The 21986-nt window shown below is 38.3% G+C and overlaps 1 protein-coding gene across 4 annotated transcripts; it reads left to right on the forward strand.

Annotated features, from left to right (window-relative positions):
* The first annotated feature begins 1471 nt into the window (after positions 1 to 1471).
* Positions 1472 to 21546, forward strand: CRBN (cereblon). 4 transcript variants are annotated; one of them, XM_035546928.2, is made up of 11 exons: positions 1472 to 1596; positions 5214 to 5326; positions 5495 to 5697; positions 6573 to 6722; positions 8097 to 8259; positions 11468 to 11530; positions 12228 to 12312; positions 12845 to 12960; positions 14424 to 14488; positions 16235 to 16366; positions 17952 to 21546. In XM_035546928.2, the coding sequence occupies exons 1-11, from the start codon at positions 1530 to 1532 to the stop codon at positions 18133 to 18135; spliced, it is 1341 nt and encodes a 446-aa protein (XP_035402821.1). In that variant the 5' UTR covers positions 1472 to 1529; the 3' UTR covers positions 18136 to 21546. The 4 variants fall into 4 exon arrangements, with proteins under 4 accessions (XP_035402821.1, XP_035402822.1, XP_035402818.1 ...); XM_035546929.2 differs by having other exon boundaries at positions 1482 to 1596; positions 5217 to 5326; positions 17952 to 21534; XM_035546925.2 differs by lacking the exon at positions 1472 to 1596 and adding an exon at positions 1713 to 2168 and having other exon boundaries at positions 17952 to 21534.
* Positions 21547 to 21986: the final 440 nt, after the last annotated feature.

Genomic DNA, 21986 nt, shown 5'->3' on the forward strand with positions numbered 1-21986 from the left:
AGTAGTCATAACTCTATTATGATTTTTTTTTAATTTAGTTTCATAAAAAAAAAATAGCTCCTTCAGTCACGTGAATTATTTGAGAATCTCAGTAGCCATTAAAAAATAAGTTCTATCCCTCCTCACTGCAGAAACAGGCTTTAAAAAGTGACTGAAATGTACCCTTAACAATTAAGTTAAAAAAACAAAACAAAGAAAAAAAAAATCAAAATATATTAGCATATCAAAAAAGCCAAAAATATTTAGCATAACTATTTTTAATACAACCCTAGGGTATGTAGAAGAAATGGCTCAATTTTTTAATACTTCAGTTTGCTAGACTGCAATACAGAACGACAACAAAACTATTTGCTGTTTTTTATTATGGTATATGTAATAGCCACAATATCCTGGAATTATGTATATTATATCCAGATGGTGCAGAAAAAGCAATGGAATCGCTGAAAAATTGAGTGTTTATTTTATTTTATTCTTATAAATGTTTTATGTATCATCATAGGCGTTTGTGGTACTTTCCTCTTTCAGCAAATGTGTTATTGAATCTTGCTCATATGCAGTTCGGTACAGGTGATGAGTATTTTGAAATTTTCCACCCATGATGGTGAGACAGTCAGCATCTGATTTGAAAACTGGGGAACGACAGCCCGGCTGTGGAGGTGTTCCGAGGCCGACCGCTGATCAGCACAACACTGCTCAGTACTCAGGTGGAAATGAGCGGCCAGCCCCTAGGTTGGTATGTGTCTGTGCTATTTATCTTTAAAATATGTTTCTCTGAAACACCTTAATTCTGAGAAACGTAGGAGCATGTGTTTGGGAGCATCACATGGGATTTAGTGATTTGTGAGAGTATGCAGCAGATGCCAACAGCAACAAAAAGTAAGCATTTTAACAGAACGGGAGAAGTCCCAGGGGTTTGATGTGATGGCTTTCATTCTTTTAAAGGCAGAAGGCAATACATAAATGGTGGGACAGGGCAGAGCAGGGCAGCAAACCCACTCGGCCTTTTCCTCGCCGTGTCAGCCGGCCCTGCCGTGCACCAACAGCAGGACAACTGCGACCTGCTCCTGGGCATGACGCTGGCCTCGCGTCAGGACGACATTTTGCACTTTTGGCTGGAAGTCTGAAGCATTTAGTTTCGGCTGTGCTACAAAATACAGTTTTCACCTTTTATTTTCTACACGTAAAACCGATTTCACTGAAGTTCTCAAAGACAGAAGGGACTCCTTGTGCACCACACACAGCGTGCTGGGCACTGAGGACGACACGAGGCTATAAAACCACCTCGAGCACCCTCAGCAGGGCACGGGCAGGCTCGGGGCGGCAGGCAGGCCCTGAGGCCCGCTGCCGGTCCGAGGGACAAGCCCAGGCCCAGGGGCGCCCCGAGGGGGACCGGGCACCGCCAGGGGCCGCTGTGCCACCGCCGGGGGCCGCGGCTCCTGTGCTGGCTTCGGCGGCTCCTCCTCCTGCTCCTCGCCCTCCTCCTCCTCCGGCGGCGGCGGCTTCCCAGGCTCCTCTCCGGGTAAACAGCGATGGCCGCCGAGGAGGGAGGCGGCGAGCCCCGCAACAACATGGGCAACCACCTGCAGCCGGCGCCTGGTAATGGCCGCCGGGGGAAGGAGAGGCGGCGGGGCCGGGGGCAGCGGGCAGCGGGCGGGAGCCGGGCGTGAGGCAGGGCCGGGGCCGGGGCCGGGCCGCGGGGCGGGGCCGGGGTCAGGGGCAGCGGGGCGGGCTCGGGACCGGCTGCGGGGGGAGCTCAGCCCCGCTGCGGGCCTGGGGAGGGAGCCGGGGAAGGCTGCGGGGCGGCCTCCAGGCTGTTCTGGGGAGCTGAAGCGGCAGGGAACGGCGAGTGGGGTGAAAATGATCGAGCAGTAGAGCTGAGGGTGTGCTGCTGGGGGAGAAATGTGGGGTGGCCAGCTGGGCGAGCTGCAGGGGGGCCAGGCTGCTTGGGCGAGAACAGGGAGGGCGATGAAGGTGTGCAGGTCACCAGCCACCCTGTCCTGTCCCAGCCCGTCCCGTCCTGCTGCCCTTGGGCCTCACCAGGCCTCTGGGGTGCAGGAGCTGCTCCTGAGTGCTCTGCCGTAGCTCACCCTAGCATATGTCTGAGGCCGGGCAGCAGTGGGAGGTGTTCCTGCCTTGCTGCTGCTCACGTTGTCACAATTCATCTTTAGGTAGGTGTACGGTGCTAACAGCCTTCCTGCTTATCAGCCTTCCCGCTAATGAAACTGCGGGCGTCGCTCATCGTCTGCCTGCCCAGTGCTGGCAGCGCCGGCTGCTCGTAGCTGGGGTTGTGCAGAGGTTGTCCGCGCCAGGCAGGGTTCAGAGAAGGGCAAAATCAGCTGTTATTGTACGTCTTGTGTTGTTTTTATTTATTGACCGAGTCCACCAGTCTGTAGTGGAAGGATAGACGCTCAGGCACCGGGCCTGTACACATTAGGCAGCCGGTCAGGTGAAAGTGCTGAAAAGGCGTAGTTTCTACCAATGTGGGCAAATGCAGATACCCGACTCTGCAAATTTGGGCCTTTGTAAAACCTAACAAAACTTGAGGAAATCATCTGTTGTTTTAGAAAGCCTCCACTCAGTCTAAATGCTCTGTAATGCCATTAGTAAACAGGGAAGCAGGATGTCCTCTGTACCGCATTTGAGGGCAGTGTTGAATTCCACACCGTGTCCAGACTTCCTGCAGTATTCATGCTGGAATTTGTAGAGCAGCCTGGTTTGTTCACATACACCATCATAATTCCTTGTGTAGGTACCCAGTGCATAATAACGTGCATTTTTCTGATTTAGCATGTAGTGCCTCCAAACTGACGTGAGCTCGTTTTGGTTTTGGAATCAACTCCTGCTAAACAAGAAAAAAAATTATTATTTCGGAATAAGCATGCACATAGCAGTAAGTCCTGCTGGTAACTGACGCAGTTTGCTGTGGAAGGAAATTCTATGAGAATTGTGCCTTTGGCACTTGCCGTTCTCTTGTTCCTGTGTACTCGAGGTCTCATTAGTCATGAAAAAAAATCAACAAAAATATGGTTAAATGACAAATATACAGTTCCTTTTGTCTTCCATCTCCTGTTCCTGTAGTGTGACTGAGTAGGAGAGTGAAGCCGGCGGTGTGTTTTCGACATTCACATGGTGCTACTGCAGTAAAATGAGTCATCATTCCTCTCAGCCCTCCAGATTCCCTCTGCCTCCACGCAGCCCTTAGTGTGCGATTTGGGAGAGAGATTTGGGAGAGAACGACCAAAAGTTTGCAGGACGCAGTTGCTCTCAGATCAATGGCTGTAAATTCCTTTTGTGCTCAGAAGAGCAAATGAAACAGCCTCTGTCTAAAAGGCTATTAAAACTGCTAATGATTCATAGAATTTAATGAGTGCATGTAAGCCAGAATATAATTTTCGAAGGAGACAGCTTCCCACCCTGCAGCCCATGCTGCTGCACCAGAACCACGTAAAAACTTTCTATTCTTTGTCTCCATTGAGCTAAAGAGCGTGCTGGCCCTCTTCTACATTTTAAACATTTTGCAATCATTTATGCTTGAGATTCCGAACTCAGTATCATGGAAGAAAAAATTCATGCAGAAATGGAATATATTTTTACAGTAATTAGGAAGTTGATGTCTTACTGCTTTAAGTTATGTAATTAATAAAACACCAAAGAGAGTCTGTAACCTCCTGTAATGCTGTATCATTTCTGTTCGATATAAATACAGTATTGGCTGGATCTGTAGCATCAGCGTGTCGTGCTGTTCCTCCTACAGAGAAGGGTCTGTAAACTGCAAGATCTAAAAAAAACCAAGTGAGATAAAACCAAAACATGACCATCATCTAAACATTTTGTAAAGAGTAGGTTTAACAAATGTGCCTGAAGGCCAAGGAGGGGAAATACACACTCTCCAGAGACAGCTCATCTCTTCATTGTTCTCTCGTCCTCCCACTCAGAAGGAGTACGATCTAAGTGAGCAAGGGTGCTGGTGTTTCTGAAGGAAGGATCCTTCCTTACAAACCCTATCCCTTCGTAAGATTTGTTCACAGTACATTTCAGATGAGATAATCACTCCACCTTTTAAGTTGTCAGCACTAATTGCAAAGACAGGCAACTGGATAGACTACTGTAAGGATATTTTCCTGCTGACGTATTAGTTTTCAAGATCTAAATCATGGTTTTTGGCGGTGTTGGGATTGTCTTTTACTCAGCAGCTACTGGCGTAAGAATCCTGCAGATATGATTTACAAAGTTTATAACAAATCTAATTTAGACATGTCATGGCATATAAATATTATTTATGTTCCAAGTCTCAGGAAATAGGATCAAATAATACAATTACAAATGTGTGTTAATCACATTGTTTTGGGTGAGTATTTACAGGCACACATTATATGGTAATACATGGAATGGTCAGTGAAACAGCATTTTAGCAACACTTTTTTTTTTTAATTTAACATATTTGTATGGATTTTATACAGATAAATGCACTGGCTATGTGTTTAAATAATAAAACATACTGATAATTTAACTGTCTTCTTGCCTGAAAGTAATTTCAGGATTGATACCTAGAACTGAGAAATGACAAGAAAGTAGTAATTTTTAAATACTGTTTTGTACCTGAAGGTCTTTGTGGAGTCATAATATTGCCTTCCTTTGTAGTTACCTTTCTTGCGTGTGCCTTTCTGTGTGCGCTGCGTTTTGTGATTATGTGTGGTACACAGCGAGCAGAGGGTGACAGCAGTGAAAGAGCCTAAAAATATCAGCAAGAGGCTGTGTGAATGTAGAGCTTCAGATTACCTGGAAGTCAGTTGTTTTATGAATAGTTATACTGTACAATGTTGTACCACTGTAAGTGGTGAATTCAACATCCTGTAAGAAATTAAGTTAGCTGGCATCCCTGCGTTACAGGCAGAAGACGTTAGGAATTGAAACTAAAAACTACTACTGAAGTAAAAATCTGAACTGTCAGAATTTGGATATTATTAGCTGCCCAAAAAAGGTTGTTCCTTAGCCTTTCAAAAATAAATCGCCAGCTTTTGACCCTTTCTATAGAACAGTGATTTTGCTGTAACCGCAAGAATTTTTCATAGTTTTTACAAATATGCAAGGTGCTTCCCTGTGAAGAAGGGCTTTAGCCTGGGAATATTGAATGTGTTTCTATGTTTCTCTTTTCTCCGTATTTTAATTTTCATTGGTTGATTTGTACACAGTATTCTTTATGTGCTTATTAGCAGAGAGTGAGGAAGAGGATGACAACGAAATGGAAGTTGAAGATCAAGATGGTAAAGAAGCCGAAAAGCCCAACATCATTAATTTTGACACCAGTTTGCCAACGTCACATGTGGTATGTCTTTCTCTATGTGTCTTCCGTTTAATGCAGTTTGAAGAAGTTTTGATTGGTTTTGCATAACTCTGTTGTAAAAGCCTTAGGTTAAAGGCCTAATTTTATTTTATCCTTGTAAATCAGCCCAGCCTGTTGTACTGCTGTCATTTCCTTACTTATTGTTTTCAGTATTTAGGTTCTGATATGGAAGAGTTTCATGGGAGAACGGTGCACGATGACGACAGCTGTCAGGTGATCCCAGTGTTGCCCCACGTGATGGTGATGTTGATTCCTGGACAGACGTTACCTCTTCAGCTTTTTCGCCCTCAAGAGGTTAGCATGGTGCGGAATTTAATTCAGAAAGACAGAACATTTGCTGTTCTTGCATACAGGTAAAATACGAGTGGGTTTACTGATGGTATGCAGCATGTATTTGTAGCACAGTTACTTTGGATACTAAATCAAAAGCAGATGATTGCATCAGTTTTGTGGTGAATAACTAAGTTGTGGTCCAAAATTGTTAGGCAAGATACCTTCCAGCACATCATGAAGAGGGTTTCATGTGTTACTGGGTTGCTCCATGACAGTATCACGTTTGTATAAGAGGAACAGAAAGTGCCCATCTGCTGTCCTAGTTTGAGCATCCTCTTGATTTCAGTCACTGTTTGAATGTATTGCCCCATTTTGCTTAAAGAAGCATCCTTGATCTGAAATACAAAAATGAGATTCTTGTTTTGACAACTTCATTGTCATAAAGGTGTATTTGCTTGCTTTGTGTACAAACAAGCACACACAACGGTTTGACAAGAGAGTAGAGAGACATGAGATGTTAGAGAAATGGAAAAGATAAAGGCTAATATGTCCCAGAAGAAGCTGGGAGCATTCCTCCCTCTTTCCCCCACATTTACTATGGTTTAATTATGTAGGAAGTGGGAATGGTTGTTTTTGGAAAGTTGGTCTAAAGAATTTTGAATGTTGGCATTTCCGATACAGATACATTGGTGATCCCTGTGTTCCCAGATTCTTACCTCTACACCCTTAAAGAAAACCAAATTAACTGGTTAAAAAAAAAAAAATACCATTAGAAGTTGCTTTTAAAATGGAAAAATAATAGCTGTATTTAATTGAAAGTATTTTACCAAGTTCAGCTTTTTGGTAACAGTAAGTGGTAAGACTGTACAGTCAGTGCAGGTGGATTAACTTGTGAAATCTGAATGAACAGTGCTATTTGGAGGGTAGGTAACCTTTTTAATCCTTTTCCTTTTAGTAATGTACGTGAAAGGGAAGCACATTTTGGAACAACAGCAGAAATATATGCCTACAGAGAAGAGCAGGAGTATGGAATTGAAACAGTCAAAGTGAAAGCAATAGGAAGACAGAGGTTCAAGGTGCTTGAAATACGGACCCAGTCGGATGGGTAAGAAAAGAATGTATTTAATTTTACATAATGCAAATCTTGTTTCACCAAGGCATTTACCATATATTGGGGTGCATCTGGCCTGTCAGTCACACAACTGACTGATTAGTGTTTTTATGTTTAATTGGTAATTTCTTCAAGTATGTGTTTTAGTTAGAGCTTTGCCCTAAAATTCTCTAAAGAATGTTTGCCTGTATTTTGATGTGGTGTGTGTGTGAAAATATCTGTCAGAATGACTTTGTTTCTGAAAACTAAGCCAGAAAAAGATGTTGATTTACCTGCATTATAAGTGGTAAAACTTTCAATATCTCTCACATCTGTGCTTAAACCAAATGTGAAATGAGAAGATGCTCTCCTTTATCAGGTATGTGCCTTGTGTTGTCTTGAGGAAAGGCTCCCTGATAGCATAGATATGCCTCCCTGGCACCAGAGATACCATTCTTAGGCTTTCACGACCTTCAGCTGAAGAAATAAAGAATACCTGTTATACTTGCTATTTCTTACTATCTAGCCTTTTGGTTACAGTTAACAAATTCTGAATTTTACTATATAAAAAACTCAGTGTTGAACACAAGATGGCAGCACTTGGATGACAGCAGCAGCAATGGCCTTGTTCAGAATGCTGAATCTAGAAACAGTTACGATCTGTGCTGTTAAAGCATTTTATTTTGATGGTTTCTTATCTACTGACTAGGAAAGAACGCTTTTATACAGCATGTCCACAAGTTTCATTCATAAGTCTGAATTTTTAAATGTATGAAATAAGGGAAGTGAGATGAATTTTCTCATCATGGCAAGCTCTAGATTTGTTGGAATGACTTAAACTTATATATAGTTACTCTGCTTTCAAATACTTTCAAATACAGCAGATACCCTGTGCTTTAAGATACATAGGCATTCCCGTTGTATCTCATGGAAAAGGAAGTTAACTGTGAGAGGAAAAAAGCAAAGTAACTTTTGGTGAAAAAGTTAGAGCAGTGATTTTCTAGTTTTGTATGCCAGTGCAAAAATATTTGGTAGGCAGCTAGTTCTGATTTTTAAAGGCAAATGAAAAATAGAGATTGAAGAATCTTCCGTGTATTGCTTCTGTCTTCATTTTAGGCATACTAAAGTCCAGTCAGCACAGTGGCTTTAATAATTTAGCAGAGGATGTCTGTGTTTTAGACTCATATGTTTGGTTTGCTACAAATGTGCTGTATGATCCCTATGGTAATTTGATTTACATTGCTACAACTTTAAAAAAAAAAAAACAACAAACTTGGATGAAATGGATTCTTGCTTGAATTCTATAGTACCATGTAGTGATAAGCAGTAAAATCAATTTTTGAAACTCTAGTGTATGTGTATATATCTGTCTTTTTTTCCTTTTATCAGAATCCAGCAGGCTAAAGTACAAATCCTCCCTGAGCGAGTGCTGCCTTCAACAATGTCAGCAGTACAGCTGCAGTCTCTCAGCCGATGCCACATATTTCCTTCTTCAAAACCTACAGCGTGGCAGGACCGAGCTTTACGTCAGTGGTGGCAGAAATATCAAAAGGTCAGAAGCTAATTTTTTTTAAATTACTGTGTTTGACAGTATTTTGAAAATGAGTATGAAATTCCATCTGTCTTCAGAAGTGGATGCACAACTGGGACGCTAGATGCCAACCTGCTGCTTTTTCACAGGCTGTGTGATTATTTATCAGCTGTTAACGGCAGGGAAATACATGTTTTGTATGCATTCTATTTGTTTTTAATTATAGTAGTATTTGATTAATGCTCTTAACATAATATTCAATGTAATAATATTACAGTTTATACTAATTTTTACTAAGCACCTCAGAGAGAATGCTGATTGCTAAAGCGTATAGGTGATGAAGCGTTCATGAAAAAAACAACAAATTAATAGCTTTTTATTTGTAGGCAGGTCAAGGAAACATCTTGACGTTAACTGTCGTTGCTGTGCCAATAAAATTATTGGCAGTGTTGACAGTGCTGTGGGTCTTGTTTTGTACTTACAGTAATGTTTGGCTTTGAAAGTGAGGATGCTTTTATAACTCTTTCTCTGTGGCTGGTTGATAGAGGTAGAAGAGGTTCTTAAAGAGTAGAGGTGACTCTCAAATTTCAACAATGAAACGGAAGACCTTTGATGTCTAAAACGTAAGAACTTGGTTGTTTGGAATCATAACTCCATTTTCTAATTTTGCTTTAAAACCTGCTTCAGTTAGAGAATTGATTTCTCTACCTGCAGTTCCTTTTTTAACAGAAAATGTGGATCCACTGTAGAAAGATGGACTCTGTTTTTTAACTCAGTCAAATATTCCCACCCAGTTGTTGGCTAACAGCTAGGCTGAAGGTCAGAGCTCTGAGCATGCTTTATGGTGCACTTTCACCTTCTTATAAACATTTATATATCTCAAGTTTTTGTTAATTTTTGTGATTAGTAATTTTCTTTCTCAGTTTGCAGCAGTGTTTCTATACAACAAATTTATTCAGTCCAATTGCACATGCATTTCTAAATCTTTTTTTTTTATTATTATTATTTATTGGTATTTGTTTAACAGACTTTCTGGGATAGCTAATACAGAACCCATTTTTACATTTAATTTAGAAATGTTCTTAAATTTTGTTATGTTACTGAAAGTGACATACTAGAAAAAGGTCACAAATCTCTAATTGTTTTGTGCAATCTACATACGTTGATGTGTTAGTTAATAGAGGAAGAAGGTGGTTTTACACACGAACAATGTGGGTGAACTGGCAGTTCCATGGTCTTATCAATTTTATCTCCTAGAGCTTTCAGAACTTTATTTGCTTTACTCTTTGATTAAAAAGAAAACCAAAACAGTAGAGGAGAAATAATCACTATCAAGATGTTGGTATTGCCATTAGGGAATGAGGCTCTACTTTTACTTCACTGGTACAAATTCTGTCATTGCTTGTTTACACTATTTTTGCATCACTGCAGCTGTGACAATACTTGAAATCGGGAGGGAATTTGCACTAAGATCATAGGGCAGAATTTTCAAGACTCCTAAGTGGCAGATGCCAAGCCTAAGCTACAAACTTCTGCATTGCTCAGGGGAATGATAAGGTGTGATTTGTGCTAGAGACATCTGTGCTATTTAAAAGGTGCTAAAATATGCATTTATCCAAGTGAACGTGCGTGCACTTTTACCAGTATACAGCATTTTCCTTTAGAAGTCTGAAATAAAGCATGCTGTCAAAGGATAATTTTGCTGGAATAAATCACATTCCTATAATAAGCAGCCTGCTAGCGTGTTGTACTAGCAGAGTTGTACCAGCAAAGCCTTTCAAGTGTAAACCTGGCTCCTTCTGAGGCACAAAGACCAACGGTCATTAGCAGTCAGTAAGTGTGCACGGTGAGGTTAATGGGAGAAGAGTTAGCACTGAGGACAGGAGAGAGGATGTGGTGAAACTCTAAGCAATTTGCCACTATTTGGTTAGAGATACTTCTCCCACTGTAGAGAATTCATCAACTAATTAGAGAATTAACTAAGCAAATACCTTTACACTGCTGGTAATTTGGTGGTTGACAAATTCAGTTTTGTCAGATGAGTGCAGTTAAAACGTAGGGTTTCTTGTCTGCAGGGATATGCACAGGGTGCACACATGCTGAAGATACTTTAGAAGTGTTAGAGGCGTCCCTTTTTATTTTGTTCCACCTTACCTGCTGTGTTTTAGTGTGCAGATGTTTTAGTACACAATTCAAGTGCGTGCATTAGTCATGCACAGTGAAGTATTATGCAGCTAGCATGGCTAACTCCTGCTAGTGAAATTTTTATTTTAAAAGACTAGAAGTCAGTAAAAATAATTAAGAGACTTTTGGAGGACTTTTTTCTGATGTTCTTGTTTTCTTCCTCCACGTTTGTTTCTTACTCCGTAGTCCATTTGGGTATGCAATTTTATTCACACGAGGCTGCTAGATGGATATTGTGCAAAATTTTGTTCACCGTCTTTGGGTAGTGATAATAAAGCTGTTTAATAAATTTTCAGTAGGCTGTCATAAGTATCGATGTTCAGTAAGCATTTCTGAAAACATGATTTCCATTACAAATAGATAAAAGAACAAGAGTGGATAGCGATATGTGATTAAGCATCAAGGCTACCCAACAGTTTTCTTAGTCAGAAATTGTTCTGCTGTGAGAAGGCATCCTCTGGAACTCCTAACTTGTGTGTTGTTACTTTTAGCTATGTTTTTAACGCAGCACTTTTCCATTTTAAAAATATGACCATATATTCTGTGAATTTATAGATATCAGCTTAGGTACCTACTGTGGCCCATTAATCTCCTTCTTTCATTTTATGTATTTATGTGTTTGACTAAATTGATATGAAATGGTTTAATCACCTTACCTAGTGATTTGCTGTGGTTGCTGAGGCATCAATAATTGATGGTGACTAAGGAACAGATGCGCTATCTAATAGTACTTAAGTTTTTTAACTGTCTAGATTTCAGATAGATACCGTTTTGAAATGTGTATTTCTCATTAGTAAGCAGTAAAAATACTTTTAATGCTGAGACAGATTTTCTGAGAAAATCTATGTATTGTTTATTTTATGCAAAAGTCCTCAGTGCATCTGAGAAGTGTTTTGGAAGCCTCATGTTGAAGTACTGGTTTTTATGGTGATAATTTGTTGTATCTTTAAATAGTCAAATATGCCTCTGTTCTATTTGTGTAAACAAGAAATGTTGGTAAGATCTGCCAGTGTTAAAGAATAAATATTTGTGATTTTGGTTTTAGAGGAAGTTTCACTGTGCCAGTTTGACATCTTGGCCTCCCTGGCTTTACTCTTTGTATGATGCTGTAAGTATTACCAAATAATATCAAATTATTGGATAATATAAAAGTTTTTTCATTTTGTTGGCTTGTAAGTTATGTTTTAAAGAAGGGTACAGCTTTCAGTTTACTGGTAAGAGCGGGAAGGACTTGCCTATGTATAGTTGTTCCCTGGTGCTAGAGCATACATCTGGGATAGATAAGAGAGGTTCGGGTTCTTGTTCTGTTGTCGTGGAGCAAAAAACTTGATCCTCTGTCCCACACGCCTCAAATGAGTGTCCTAACCAACTTCAGTCTCAGGTGTTGGCTTACTTAAAAAATATAGATATTTTATATGTATAATATATGTAATTTATTTGTTTCTTTATGTATGTAGATATGTATATTAATACATAAAGCAATTACTGTAAGGGAGGGAGAAGGCTAATTCTGCCTAACCCTGATCTGTTTTATACATCTCTAGAATTTGAATAGTTGTCCACTTACCTGAGATGAAATTTATACCTACCACTGGTTGATTTTTGCCCATTTCCCATCTCCTTTTGCACTTAAGTTAAAAATACACAGGTATGAAGTGTTTATTATTATTGTAAGTCTTAAAAGCTAATGTCCACTAGGGAAAATAGCTTACTCTACGTCTTGCTTCCTTTTTTTTTTTTTTTTTTTTTTTTAAAGAAAACAGAAATACCTATGTATTTAAATTAGGCTTTTCTTCTAAAAAAAGGAAACCTTGATGGAAAGAGTCAAGAGGCAGCTACATGAATGGGATGAAAATCTTAAAGATGAGTCTCTTCCAACAAATCCAATAGGTATGATGTTCTTTAGCTTATGAAATCAAATATGATTTAGGAAAAAAAAATCCTAAGAAAATAAGGGTTAGATAATTACTTTCTATTGACAGTCTATTCCCCACTTCCAGTTTCCAGCAAATTTTGATGGCTGATTTTGACAAAAAGATGATAGAACTTTTAAAGGTGTGAACATCTCCAGCTGTTTTGAAAGATGTTCAGTAAAACAAATAGAACTCTATTTCGCTCCATGGCAGGAAGAATGTGATACAAATCTTTTGTAAGAAAACATGAGCCAAAAGCATACTAGATTTTAAAAATTATTATGTAAGTCCAAGTGGTAAATCACTGGTGATCTTTAACTATGGATTAGACAAATATGTTAGAAGTAGTTTTAGGTGTACGTGATCCAGCCTTAGGGGAGAAGGATATGCTGAGATGACCTGTGAAAGTCCAATATAAACTTAAGTCTTAGCACTCAGTCTGTGAGAAGAACTAGTAAGTTTTATTTCTTCCTTAAGTTCTAACAGGTCTGGTACTTTCTCATTTCTAGATTTTTCTTACAGAGTTGCTGCTTGCCTGCCAATTGATGATGCATTACGTATACAGTTGCTTAAAATAGGTAGTGCTGTTCAGCGACTCCGGTGTGAATTAGATATTATGAACAAAGTGAGTATTTGTTTTACCTGTTATTTACTTTAAATTGTTCTCTGTCACACATTCACACACAAAGTGACGGTTAAAATCTATAACAAATAATACGTCTAGAGAATGAGTTTGGGAGTTTTTATTTTACCTTCACCTTGAAAAGATGACTTAAGAAAGAAAATGCTGTTAATTCTAAACTTTATTTGGCAGCAAGAGTCACGTTTGCTTTTGTCAGAAATTATTTGAAAACACGCAGCAATTCCTTCACCAAGAGGTGGTGCTAGAAGTCTAGTGTTGTTGGTACCGATCTTAGGTCTTAGGTGCTTAGATCTTAGCATTGTGCCATGAAGACTTGAGGATTTTGTAACAAAAGATAAATCTTTGTAGCATTGAGCTATTGAATATAAATCTTAGACTAAAAGGATTTTTGCAAAAGACATGTATTGACTTGTTAAGCAACACCTTTTAAAGTTATTTTAAAACTTCTTTTCTTATTTTCTTTCCATTCCATGGCCAGGTAACGCTCTAAATGTAGGATGTAGTTTATTTTTACATAGTACATCGCTTAATAATAACATACTATAAATAATATTTTGTATTATAATACAAGTATTTGTCAGTCAAACTCATGTCGAATCCATCTGTTTTAGGAGCAGTGTTTGCAAAAACATCTTGCAACATTTCCAATAGCGGTTCAGATTGCTATTCTCTTTCTAAAGAGAAAACATTGAAAGAGTCATCAGTATAATTAAAAGTTTTAACTGTAAACTTGCTTATGTCTGGTAGTGGTAGCTGGAACATTCACTATCCAGTTTTTGAATGGAGAGACAAATTAATGTTTCATTAATGTGTTCATATAACAGCGCACCTCCTGAAAATTCATAGTAAAGCATTCTACTAAGCTGATTTTTAAATGGCTATTTTCTTGGTAATGTCAGTGATTGCTTGTTCTGCTTTATAGAAATTGTAGGGGGGAAATTGCTCTGTCATAATCTTTAAGAAAAAGGTCAATGCATCTTACATATTTGTCTTGAGAAATTTAAAATTATTGATCTACAGTATTCTCAGATTTTAGCAAAAGTTAATGATTGCATTCATCTTAATGGTTGTATTTGTCTTCCTTTTGTGTTATATCTTAGAAGAGCAAAGTTTCTTTGTTTCTAAGTTAGATTTTAAAGACCTTAGCAAGTTGACTTGCTTATTGTGTAGACAGATTAGTCAGATCCTCTTTTTATTTTAAAAAGCAAGTGTATAAAGATTTTTTTTTAATTTTGTATAACAATTAACATTTACCATAAGTAATGAAAATGCCTAAACATTTTTATCCTTTGGTTTAAAGAGAAAATGTGATTGCTGCCCAGATAAACAAAGGAATTGGTACAAAGTCTATTACGAGGGAAGGGGAGAGAAATTTTATTATTTGCCAGTGTGCTGACAAGTATCTGGAAATGAATGAAATTACCATGTTGGTTTTTCTTTTCAAGTGTACATCTCTTTGTTGTAAGCAATGCCAAGATACAGAAATAACAACCAAGAATGAAATATTCAGGTGAGTTTATTGCTCTTAATCTTTGTGAGGTTCTTGATCAGAAACACTGGCACAGCAAAACATATTTTGCTGGGGTATGTCTTATAGCTAATGTGTTTTCCACAGCTCTAATAAAATTTAAGTAAATATTTATAGGGAATTTTCTTTATTAAACAGACCAAGTTATTTGAGCTTTTTAAATAAAAAGTTAGTAAATACAAACATCACCATGTATATTGTAAAAGAAGTTAGTGCGAAAAGCCTTGTTATGTCACCTAGTCCTACATCTTGCCACATGCACTCTGTGGTGAGTTTTGAACTCCAAAACTCTACATATAAAATTTGGGACCTTGTGATCTTTATTCAGAAATAATAGGACAAAAAATACTTTCCTGGCACTTCATTCTGACTTTCTGTACGCCAACACACTTGAACAGCAGATTAAAATGCACTAATTGTGTGGCACAGATAGGGTCCCAGGATGTTGTCATGTAAGCGAATTACCTATGTATGTTGTTAAGCATTGTGATACCTCTCTCATTTAAAGAATATAGGATTTAAGCCTAATAACTGTACGAGGCAGTATGCCCCCATTGTATATTTGACCTATACAATATCTTCCATGTTAAACAATGATAAGACTGTACATTTTCCAAATGATTGCTACTTCTGCCAGTCTTGTCATTGTTTTCATCTTGGATAACTAATGTCTGTCCATCACCTATGATAATATGAAGTTTAAAAGATGCCTTGGTGGAAGAACGTAAGACTCCCCACAGTTTTCCTTTGTCAGTGTGAAAAGAAGCTGATGCGATAATTAAAACCCATTTCTTATCTTCCAATTAAATGATGGATTCCAGAAGTGACAATTCCTGCTGTGTTGACATGATGTACTTTGACAGAAGAATGATGAGATGTTAGTGTAATGAATGCACATTTTTGCTGACTTTTAAAGTTGAATTTAAGAGTAGCAATATATATGCTACTTGTTTTTATTGGAAGTTGTTACTCAGTAGAGGCAAGTAAAATAAACTATGAGTCTGTCATGCTTTTTTTTTTTTTTTTTTTTACAACTACTGAGCTGTAGTTTTTTGAGGGAAACATTAATAACAACCTTAAATGGGGGAGTTGTATAACAACATCCTGTCAGCTATCCTCTAATAACTTGTCCTCCTTAGCAAACAGCTGGGCAAGATGCAGCCGAACATTTTAATCCTTACTTGGGATAATATCTTTTTAACTACCTTTACTGAAGTAGAGACTTTTAACTAGATAACAGGAGTACGTTAAGGCAGTCCCTTCCCTCAGCCTGCCAGCAGTGCTGGGCCTGAGGCACCCCAGGGCACGGCCGGCCCTCCTGGCTGCCAGGGCGCACTCCTGACTTGAATTCAAGTTGTCGTCAACAGCACTTCCTAATTTCTTATCATCTCCAAACTTCGTATGCTTTTGAGTTCCACATGCAGATCATTTACAAAAACATTAAAGAGAACTGGCCCCAAAATGGAGTCCTGAGGAACTCCACTAGTATCTGGTCACCAGCCAGAAGTAACCTCACTATACTTGTTTGAATACTATTTTACATAACTATTTCCTTTCAGTTTTTAATAACATAGTTAAAAATAGATATTTTTTTTCTACTGACTGATGTAGTTCTGCTATGTGAAATAGTTTTAACCATCGGCTGTTTTTCATCTGTTTACATTTGAGAGGTTTTTTTTTTTTTTTTCTTTCTTGAACTTTGACTAAATTCTTAATTGTCTGTCATAGTTTGTCCTTATGTGGACCCATGGCAGCGTATGTGAATCCGCATGGATACATCCATGAAACTCTTACTGTATATAAAGCCTGCAACTTGAATCTCAGTGGACGACCATCAACAGAACACAGCTGGTTTCCTGGGTAATACAATTAGAAGAAAAATTATTAATAAATTTATTAATGCATTTAATTTTATTTTTTATTTTATTAATTTATTAAATTCAGTTGTAAATGTATTCCTATGACTGTAGAATAGTACTACATAATATATAATTTTAAAATGTGTATGGTGATTTAGCTCATATGAAAAATAAGAAAGTAAATTTAGACTTCAAAATAAAAAAATTATAAATTCATGTAAAATGTTTTCAGAATTTCTCTTGAATTTTTTTTGAATATGTTAACTTAATAAGATTTTAAAACATGCCCTTTGAATCTCAGAGCTATGAACAGGATACTGATTTTCTGGGAATTTCTTTGTGTATGGTTTTAAGTAAACCACAACTAATACCAGAATTGTTGTTTCCATGCAGTTTTGTTTGATCATGAACTATGTCAAGTACAAGTTGAAAACATAGTGTATAAATGCAGTTACTCTACTGAGATATATTTTTTTAGACCTAAAAACTGAATAAATGTTATATTAATTTAAAAATGACTAATATTATATTAATCTGATTTATTGTTGATTTTTTTAAGTTCTCTTGTTCCCTGAAATAGTAGCGGACTTAATTGTCAAGATGTAAATGTTTACGTAATAATGAATGGTCTTGCATCAAAATGTCACACCTCTCTGGTAGGAATTTTTTTGCCTAGATAAGCATGCTTCAGGCACACGTTCAAAACTTTGAATATTTAACCTCTCAGCAGCAGCTGAAACATCAAAATATATTTGAATTACAGTTTCACAAAAATATTATTTATAGTTCCATAAAAATACTTGTTACAGCTTCACCAAATCACTTTTCTGTGTGGCCCTTTCTGTACTGCAATGTCAGAAATCGTTCTTTTGTCCCTTTGGCTATTGTGTGTCTAAAGCAGCATAAAATAATACGCTGCTGTATTTCTAGCCGGTCCAAGGTTCTTGACTAATACATGTACTCATTGACTCTTGCATTTTTTTTTTTTAATTTCGTTTATTTTCTGGACTATCACATAACACTGAGTAATGACTTGGAGGGCAGGTGGTGTATCTGTCGTAAGAATTGCATGCTTTAAGATTCCCTGAGGAAAACTTTTAGCTCATAGTATCTGGAGTTAATTTTTCTCATCCTTACCTGTTTTCTTGGTTCTTTTCTTCTCTGGTTTTGAAATATTCACGTTCTGACTTTTGAAGCTGTTAAAGAAAAATCTGTCTGGAAAATGTGGTTCCCTTTTAATTTATCAGCAGTGCAAAAAACACTTTTATTTCCATTAAGTAACTTACTCTCCAAGAACCACTTTCTGACTCTTTTTTATGGCACACAGCATTTCATTATATTGTTGAAATGCTGTGCTACTAAAATACTTCAGTTACTTTCTGTACCTGAAGGCTGATTTATTTTTTATTTTTTAAGATTTGCAGGGTTTTAGATGAGAGCTGGATACCTTGATTCCCTAAGATTCTTTGAAAATCCAGCTTGAAACTATAATTCTCTTCTTACCTGATAAGTGAACTGTGGTCTAGTATTTTGAAAGCATCTTTTCTTTACATGTTAGCATCAACCTTATCTTTTGTTTTTGATAGGTATGCGTGGACTATAGCCCAGTGCAGAATCTGTGGGAACCACATGGGATGGAAGTTCACAGCTACCAAAAAGGATATGTCACCTCAAAAATTCTGGGGATTGACACGGTCTGCTCTCCTGCCTCGGATTCCAGAAACAGATGATGAATCAGGCCACGATAGATCACCGTTACTCTGCCTGTAATCTTGTAACCTGCTCTTGGAAATGAACAGGCAGTAGTTTGTCTCTTAGATGCATCTACTCAGTTCTGCATCTAATGCTTACTTAACCTTAAAACAGAACAAAAAACTACACCCCCCCCCCCCCAAAAAAAAAAAAAAAAAACCACCAAACAAGCAGGCTCACTATGTTTGGATTTGGTGTGCATCCACATTACTGTTGCTTCAGCCACCCTGAGAACTGAAGGTTGAATCTTTAAAATGACAGCTGGGGAGAGAAGGTGGTATGAGACACCAAGAAATCACTTTGATTCATCTGGACAGAGTTGACTGAACTTTCTACTTCTGTGTATAATTTCAGAAATGTTTACTGCTATCAACCTACAGTGAAAGAAGGAGACAAAAACTAAAATTGCAATTAAACAGAGTATAATTTATGCAATATATGATGGTAGATACCAGTTACTTACTGCGGAGTATTTCCCATAATATACTTACGTGTTTTTGATGAGAATCCCTGTTTCTAACTATGTGGAATACTTCCAATTTTATGCTTGTGCTGTTTCTCAAATATTAGCTGAATAACCATCAAAGAGAGTACAAGGCTGAAGCATGTATTTTGACTGATAGTGTGTTGGAAATGTTAGTGGCAGTGCTGTAATTGGCAGAAGCAAGAGCTGCCTGCAGCTAGAACAAGTATGTTACAAAATGCCCTTTGAAAAAAACTATATTATGTATATGGTCCGTATAAGTTATCTGATATATTGAGCATTTCTGACTTTAAAAGTCTTTTAAATTTTAAATTATTTATACAAAATATACAGATCAGTCCCAGAACATAAAATACATTGTCATTTACTGTTGAATGTGCTTATATTTACTTTTCAAAATTACTTCTGTGAAGGTTAGTTTACAGGTATGCATGCCCAGGGTTCCATGAAGTATCCTCTGCAATACGTGACTATGGAGATTTTTCACTAACACATATTTTGATAAGGGGGAGGCAACATATCTTTTTTTTTTTTCTTTTAGACTTTCATATCAGAAGGTAAAATTTTGCATTAGCACCTTACCCTACAAAAGGCAAACGTTCCTGATTAAAACAGAAACAAAAGGCAGTGCTTTTTGTTTGTTTTTGTTTTCTGGAGTGCTGTCTGTGCTACAGACATGGGTGCCAAAACGGGGCAGCTTTTGCTGCTGCTGGGTTGATTTTTTTTTTCATCAGAATGCACTTTGGCAGAAACTGAAGATGGCAAGATTTCTTCAGTTTGTTTGTACATACATATTTTCTTTTTCTCTTGAAGCTTTTTCATTCACTCTTTATTTCTTCTGTGTAAATCTTTAAGAACTTGCATTATTAAATACTATGATGCAAAACTGCTTAAGATTGAAGACATAAGCCACTAGTTGTTCCTTCTCAGTCACACTCTTACATCAAACATGTAGCATGGATAGATTACTGCAGTGAAAGGCTAAAGCCAGACCTCTACAAGACAAGTAGCCGATTTCAGCGGTAATGTGGTATTTGTTACAGCACAGCTGAGAAAAAATCCAGATGTGAAAAGATGCTAGAAGCTGAAAGGCTATTAGGATAGTTTATTATGCTAGGTATGTAGAAACTAATGATTGTGTAACTCAGGTTTAGTTCTTTGAAGCCTTCTACCTCTGTGCTTCTGTGATAACTTTTGTTCTCTCCGTAGACATCTTTAATACCATATTTAATTGTGTGTGCAGTGCTCTGACTTGCCAGTGAACCATGAAAAGCAATACTTCTTTGAATATAATTCTGAACAAATAGAGGGTGAACGATGGCTCATTTTCTTAAAGAAAACATTCTGTATTTTGATTATGTTTCTATAATAAGCTTTCAAAAGACTGACATGCTAAGCGCTAGTGTGAGCAAGAGACTGTGAAACTTCTGTACTTAGCAACCACCTAAGTCATACTTAGCTTTCCCCCTCACTCCCTGCACAGGCACGGACATACATGCAGCACGCACATGGGTGCACACAGACACGTGAGGCTTAGCTATAGGCTTAGTTTATTTTTTCCCTCTGAGATACTCAAGTATCTGTTGTTCCTATCGCCCTCAGTAGGTCTTGTGGGCAGTGGGAGGCCTGAAGGTGCTTTAAAGTACCTTCTGCTGCCATTTGCTTTAAGCATCCACAGAGGGTTTGGTGAGTGGAGCTTTTAAAATGATCATTTTCTCAGCTCTCACTGAACTTCATAAGGTGTTTTGGGTTTTGGCCAAGTCTTTTAGATTGCCTCAACTGAAAAATGGCATTATGGTGGCAATGTTTGAATACAAAATAGGCATATTTTTGGTATTGTGTATATATAGTCAAATGTAAACTAATATAATTGAGATAAGTCAGAAGTAAATTTCGCTCTAACTTAATTTTGTTGTTGATGATGCTTTTCCATCTGCCTGACCTTCTGTGTAATTTGCCATTTCAAAGTCCATGACAATTTCCAGGTTGAAAGCAAGTATAATTCACCTTGCTGCAGAAATGGTGAATCCTGCTGTGGTGAAGCTGGCCATTGAAGTGGTACACATGTAAGAATTCCCAAAATGTACCGCACGTGACTTTCAGCGTGGATGTAGAGTTGTGAATGGTTCAATACATTGGTTAATATTTTCTATGCTTTTCTCTTTTTTGGAGAGAAAACTACTAGAATGTTGGGATTGTGGAAAACTATTTCTGACAAATATGGACATCATACGCTTTTGAGAGCTAAATACAAAGGAAATCAGCAAATTTTATGATAATAGCTGTATTTACTACATTCATGGGTTGGCATGTAGTTTCATGCTGTAATTAATCCAACTGACATGCTGGCTGCCGCCAAAAGGGACTGCTTCTCTCTTCTCTCCCACTGTAATTTGTGTCTGTACATGAGACCTGGGAATTACAGAGTCACAGGATCGGAGTACTGATCACACAGCCACATCCGTGCCAGGTCTGACGGAGGAAGGATGAAGAAAACTCTGGGGGGTGGGGAGGTTAGACTGGGGACTGCCCCGTTGAGCAGTACATCTCAGCTGGGTTGGAGTACAAGTAGCATAGAACTGTTCGTTTTCAAGCTATCATTGCCGTAGCCGTAGAATAAAGACGTCATACAATCGGAGCCTGTAATTTTGCAAGTTTTCATATATTTTAGTTTAGATGAATAGGTAGAATCACAATAGGACATTTGCACACTTGTTCTGAAATGTTCAAACTGTTCTTTTTAATAATAATGCTATTTTTGTATGTGCTGCAATTAATTTTGTTCCTCATTGTTTTTCACCTTTAATTGCTTTGTAAAAGCTGCAGAAGGGGTAGCACATTCTTTGCTTTAACTCTTCCTCTGCCTTTTGGGACAACTTTTTTCTGAAAAATCTTGTTGCTTGCAAACATTTGCAAAGAATAAAACTCAATTTGTTTCAAAACTGATCTTGGAGGACACATTTTTTGCTGACTGGAACAGAAAGGAAATGGGTTTACACTGTGTTTTGAATTGTATTGGTTACAGAAAACAATGTTAAGAGAGTTGAGCAATGGGCACAGCTGCCTCCTCTACCCCTTCCACCCCAGCACGGCTCCTGGCTGGCCACTGGAGCCCAGCTGGGTGCCCAGGGAGCCGGGGATCTGCCCAGGCTGGGGTCTCTTTTTCACCTATCCCCCTTCTTTGCTCCTCCTGCTCCCCCTTCGCCCTGCACACCTCCATGGCTTTGCAGAGCCCTGCAGTTTCTGCACCCTCCCAGTCTGGGCCCCCTGGTTCCCATCTTGTAGCTGTGAGCTTCGTCCTTCCTGGGACCAGCAGCACCTGCAGCTTGTTAGCCCACCCCTGAGTGTGACCAGGAGGCCTTAGAAGTCCTCCATCAGCTAACCC

Source organism: Cygnus atratus, chromosome 10 (genome assembly GCF_013377495.2).
Source record: "Cygnus atratus isolate AKBS03 ecotype Queensland, Australia chromosome 10, CAtr_DNAZoo_HiC_assembly, whole genome shotgun sequence".
Taxonomy (NCBI): Eukaryota; Metazoa; Chordata; class Aves; order Anseriformes; family Anatidae; genus Cygnus; species Cygnus atratus.

Coding starts and splice junctions, on each gene's coding strand:
- CRBN (XM_035546925.2), top strand. CDS start 2,096: ATGTCTGAGGCCGGGCAGCAGTGGGAGGTGTTCCTGCCTTGCTGCTGC. Junction 12,961..14,423: donor AATTAGATATTATGAACAAA/GTGAGTATTTGT, acceptor TTTCTTTTCAAG/TGTACATCTCTTTGTTGTAA. Junction 14,489..16,234: donor ACCAAGAATGAAATATTCAG/GTGAGTTTATTG, acceptor TGTCTGTCATAG/TTTGTCCTTATGTGGACCCA.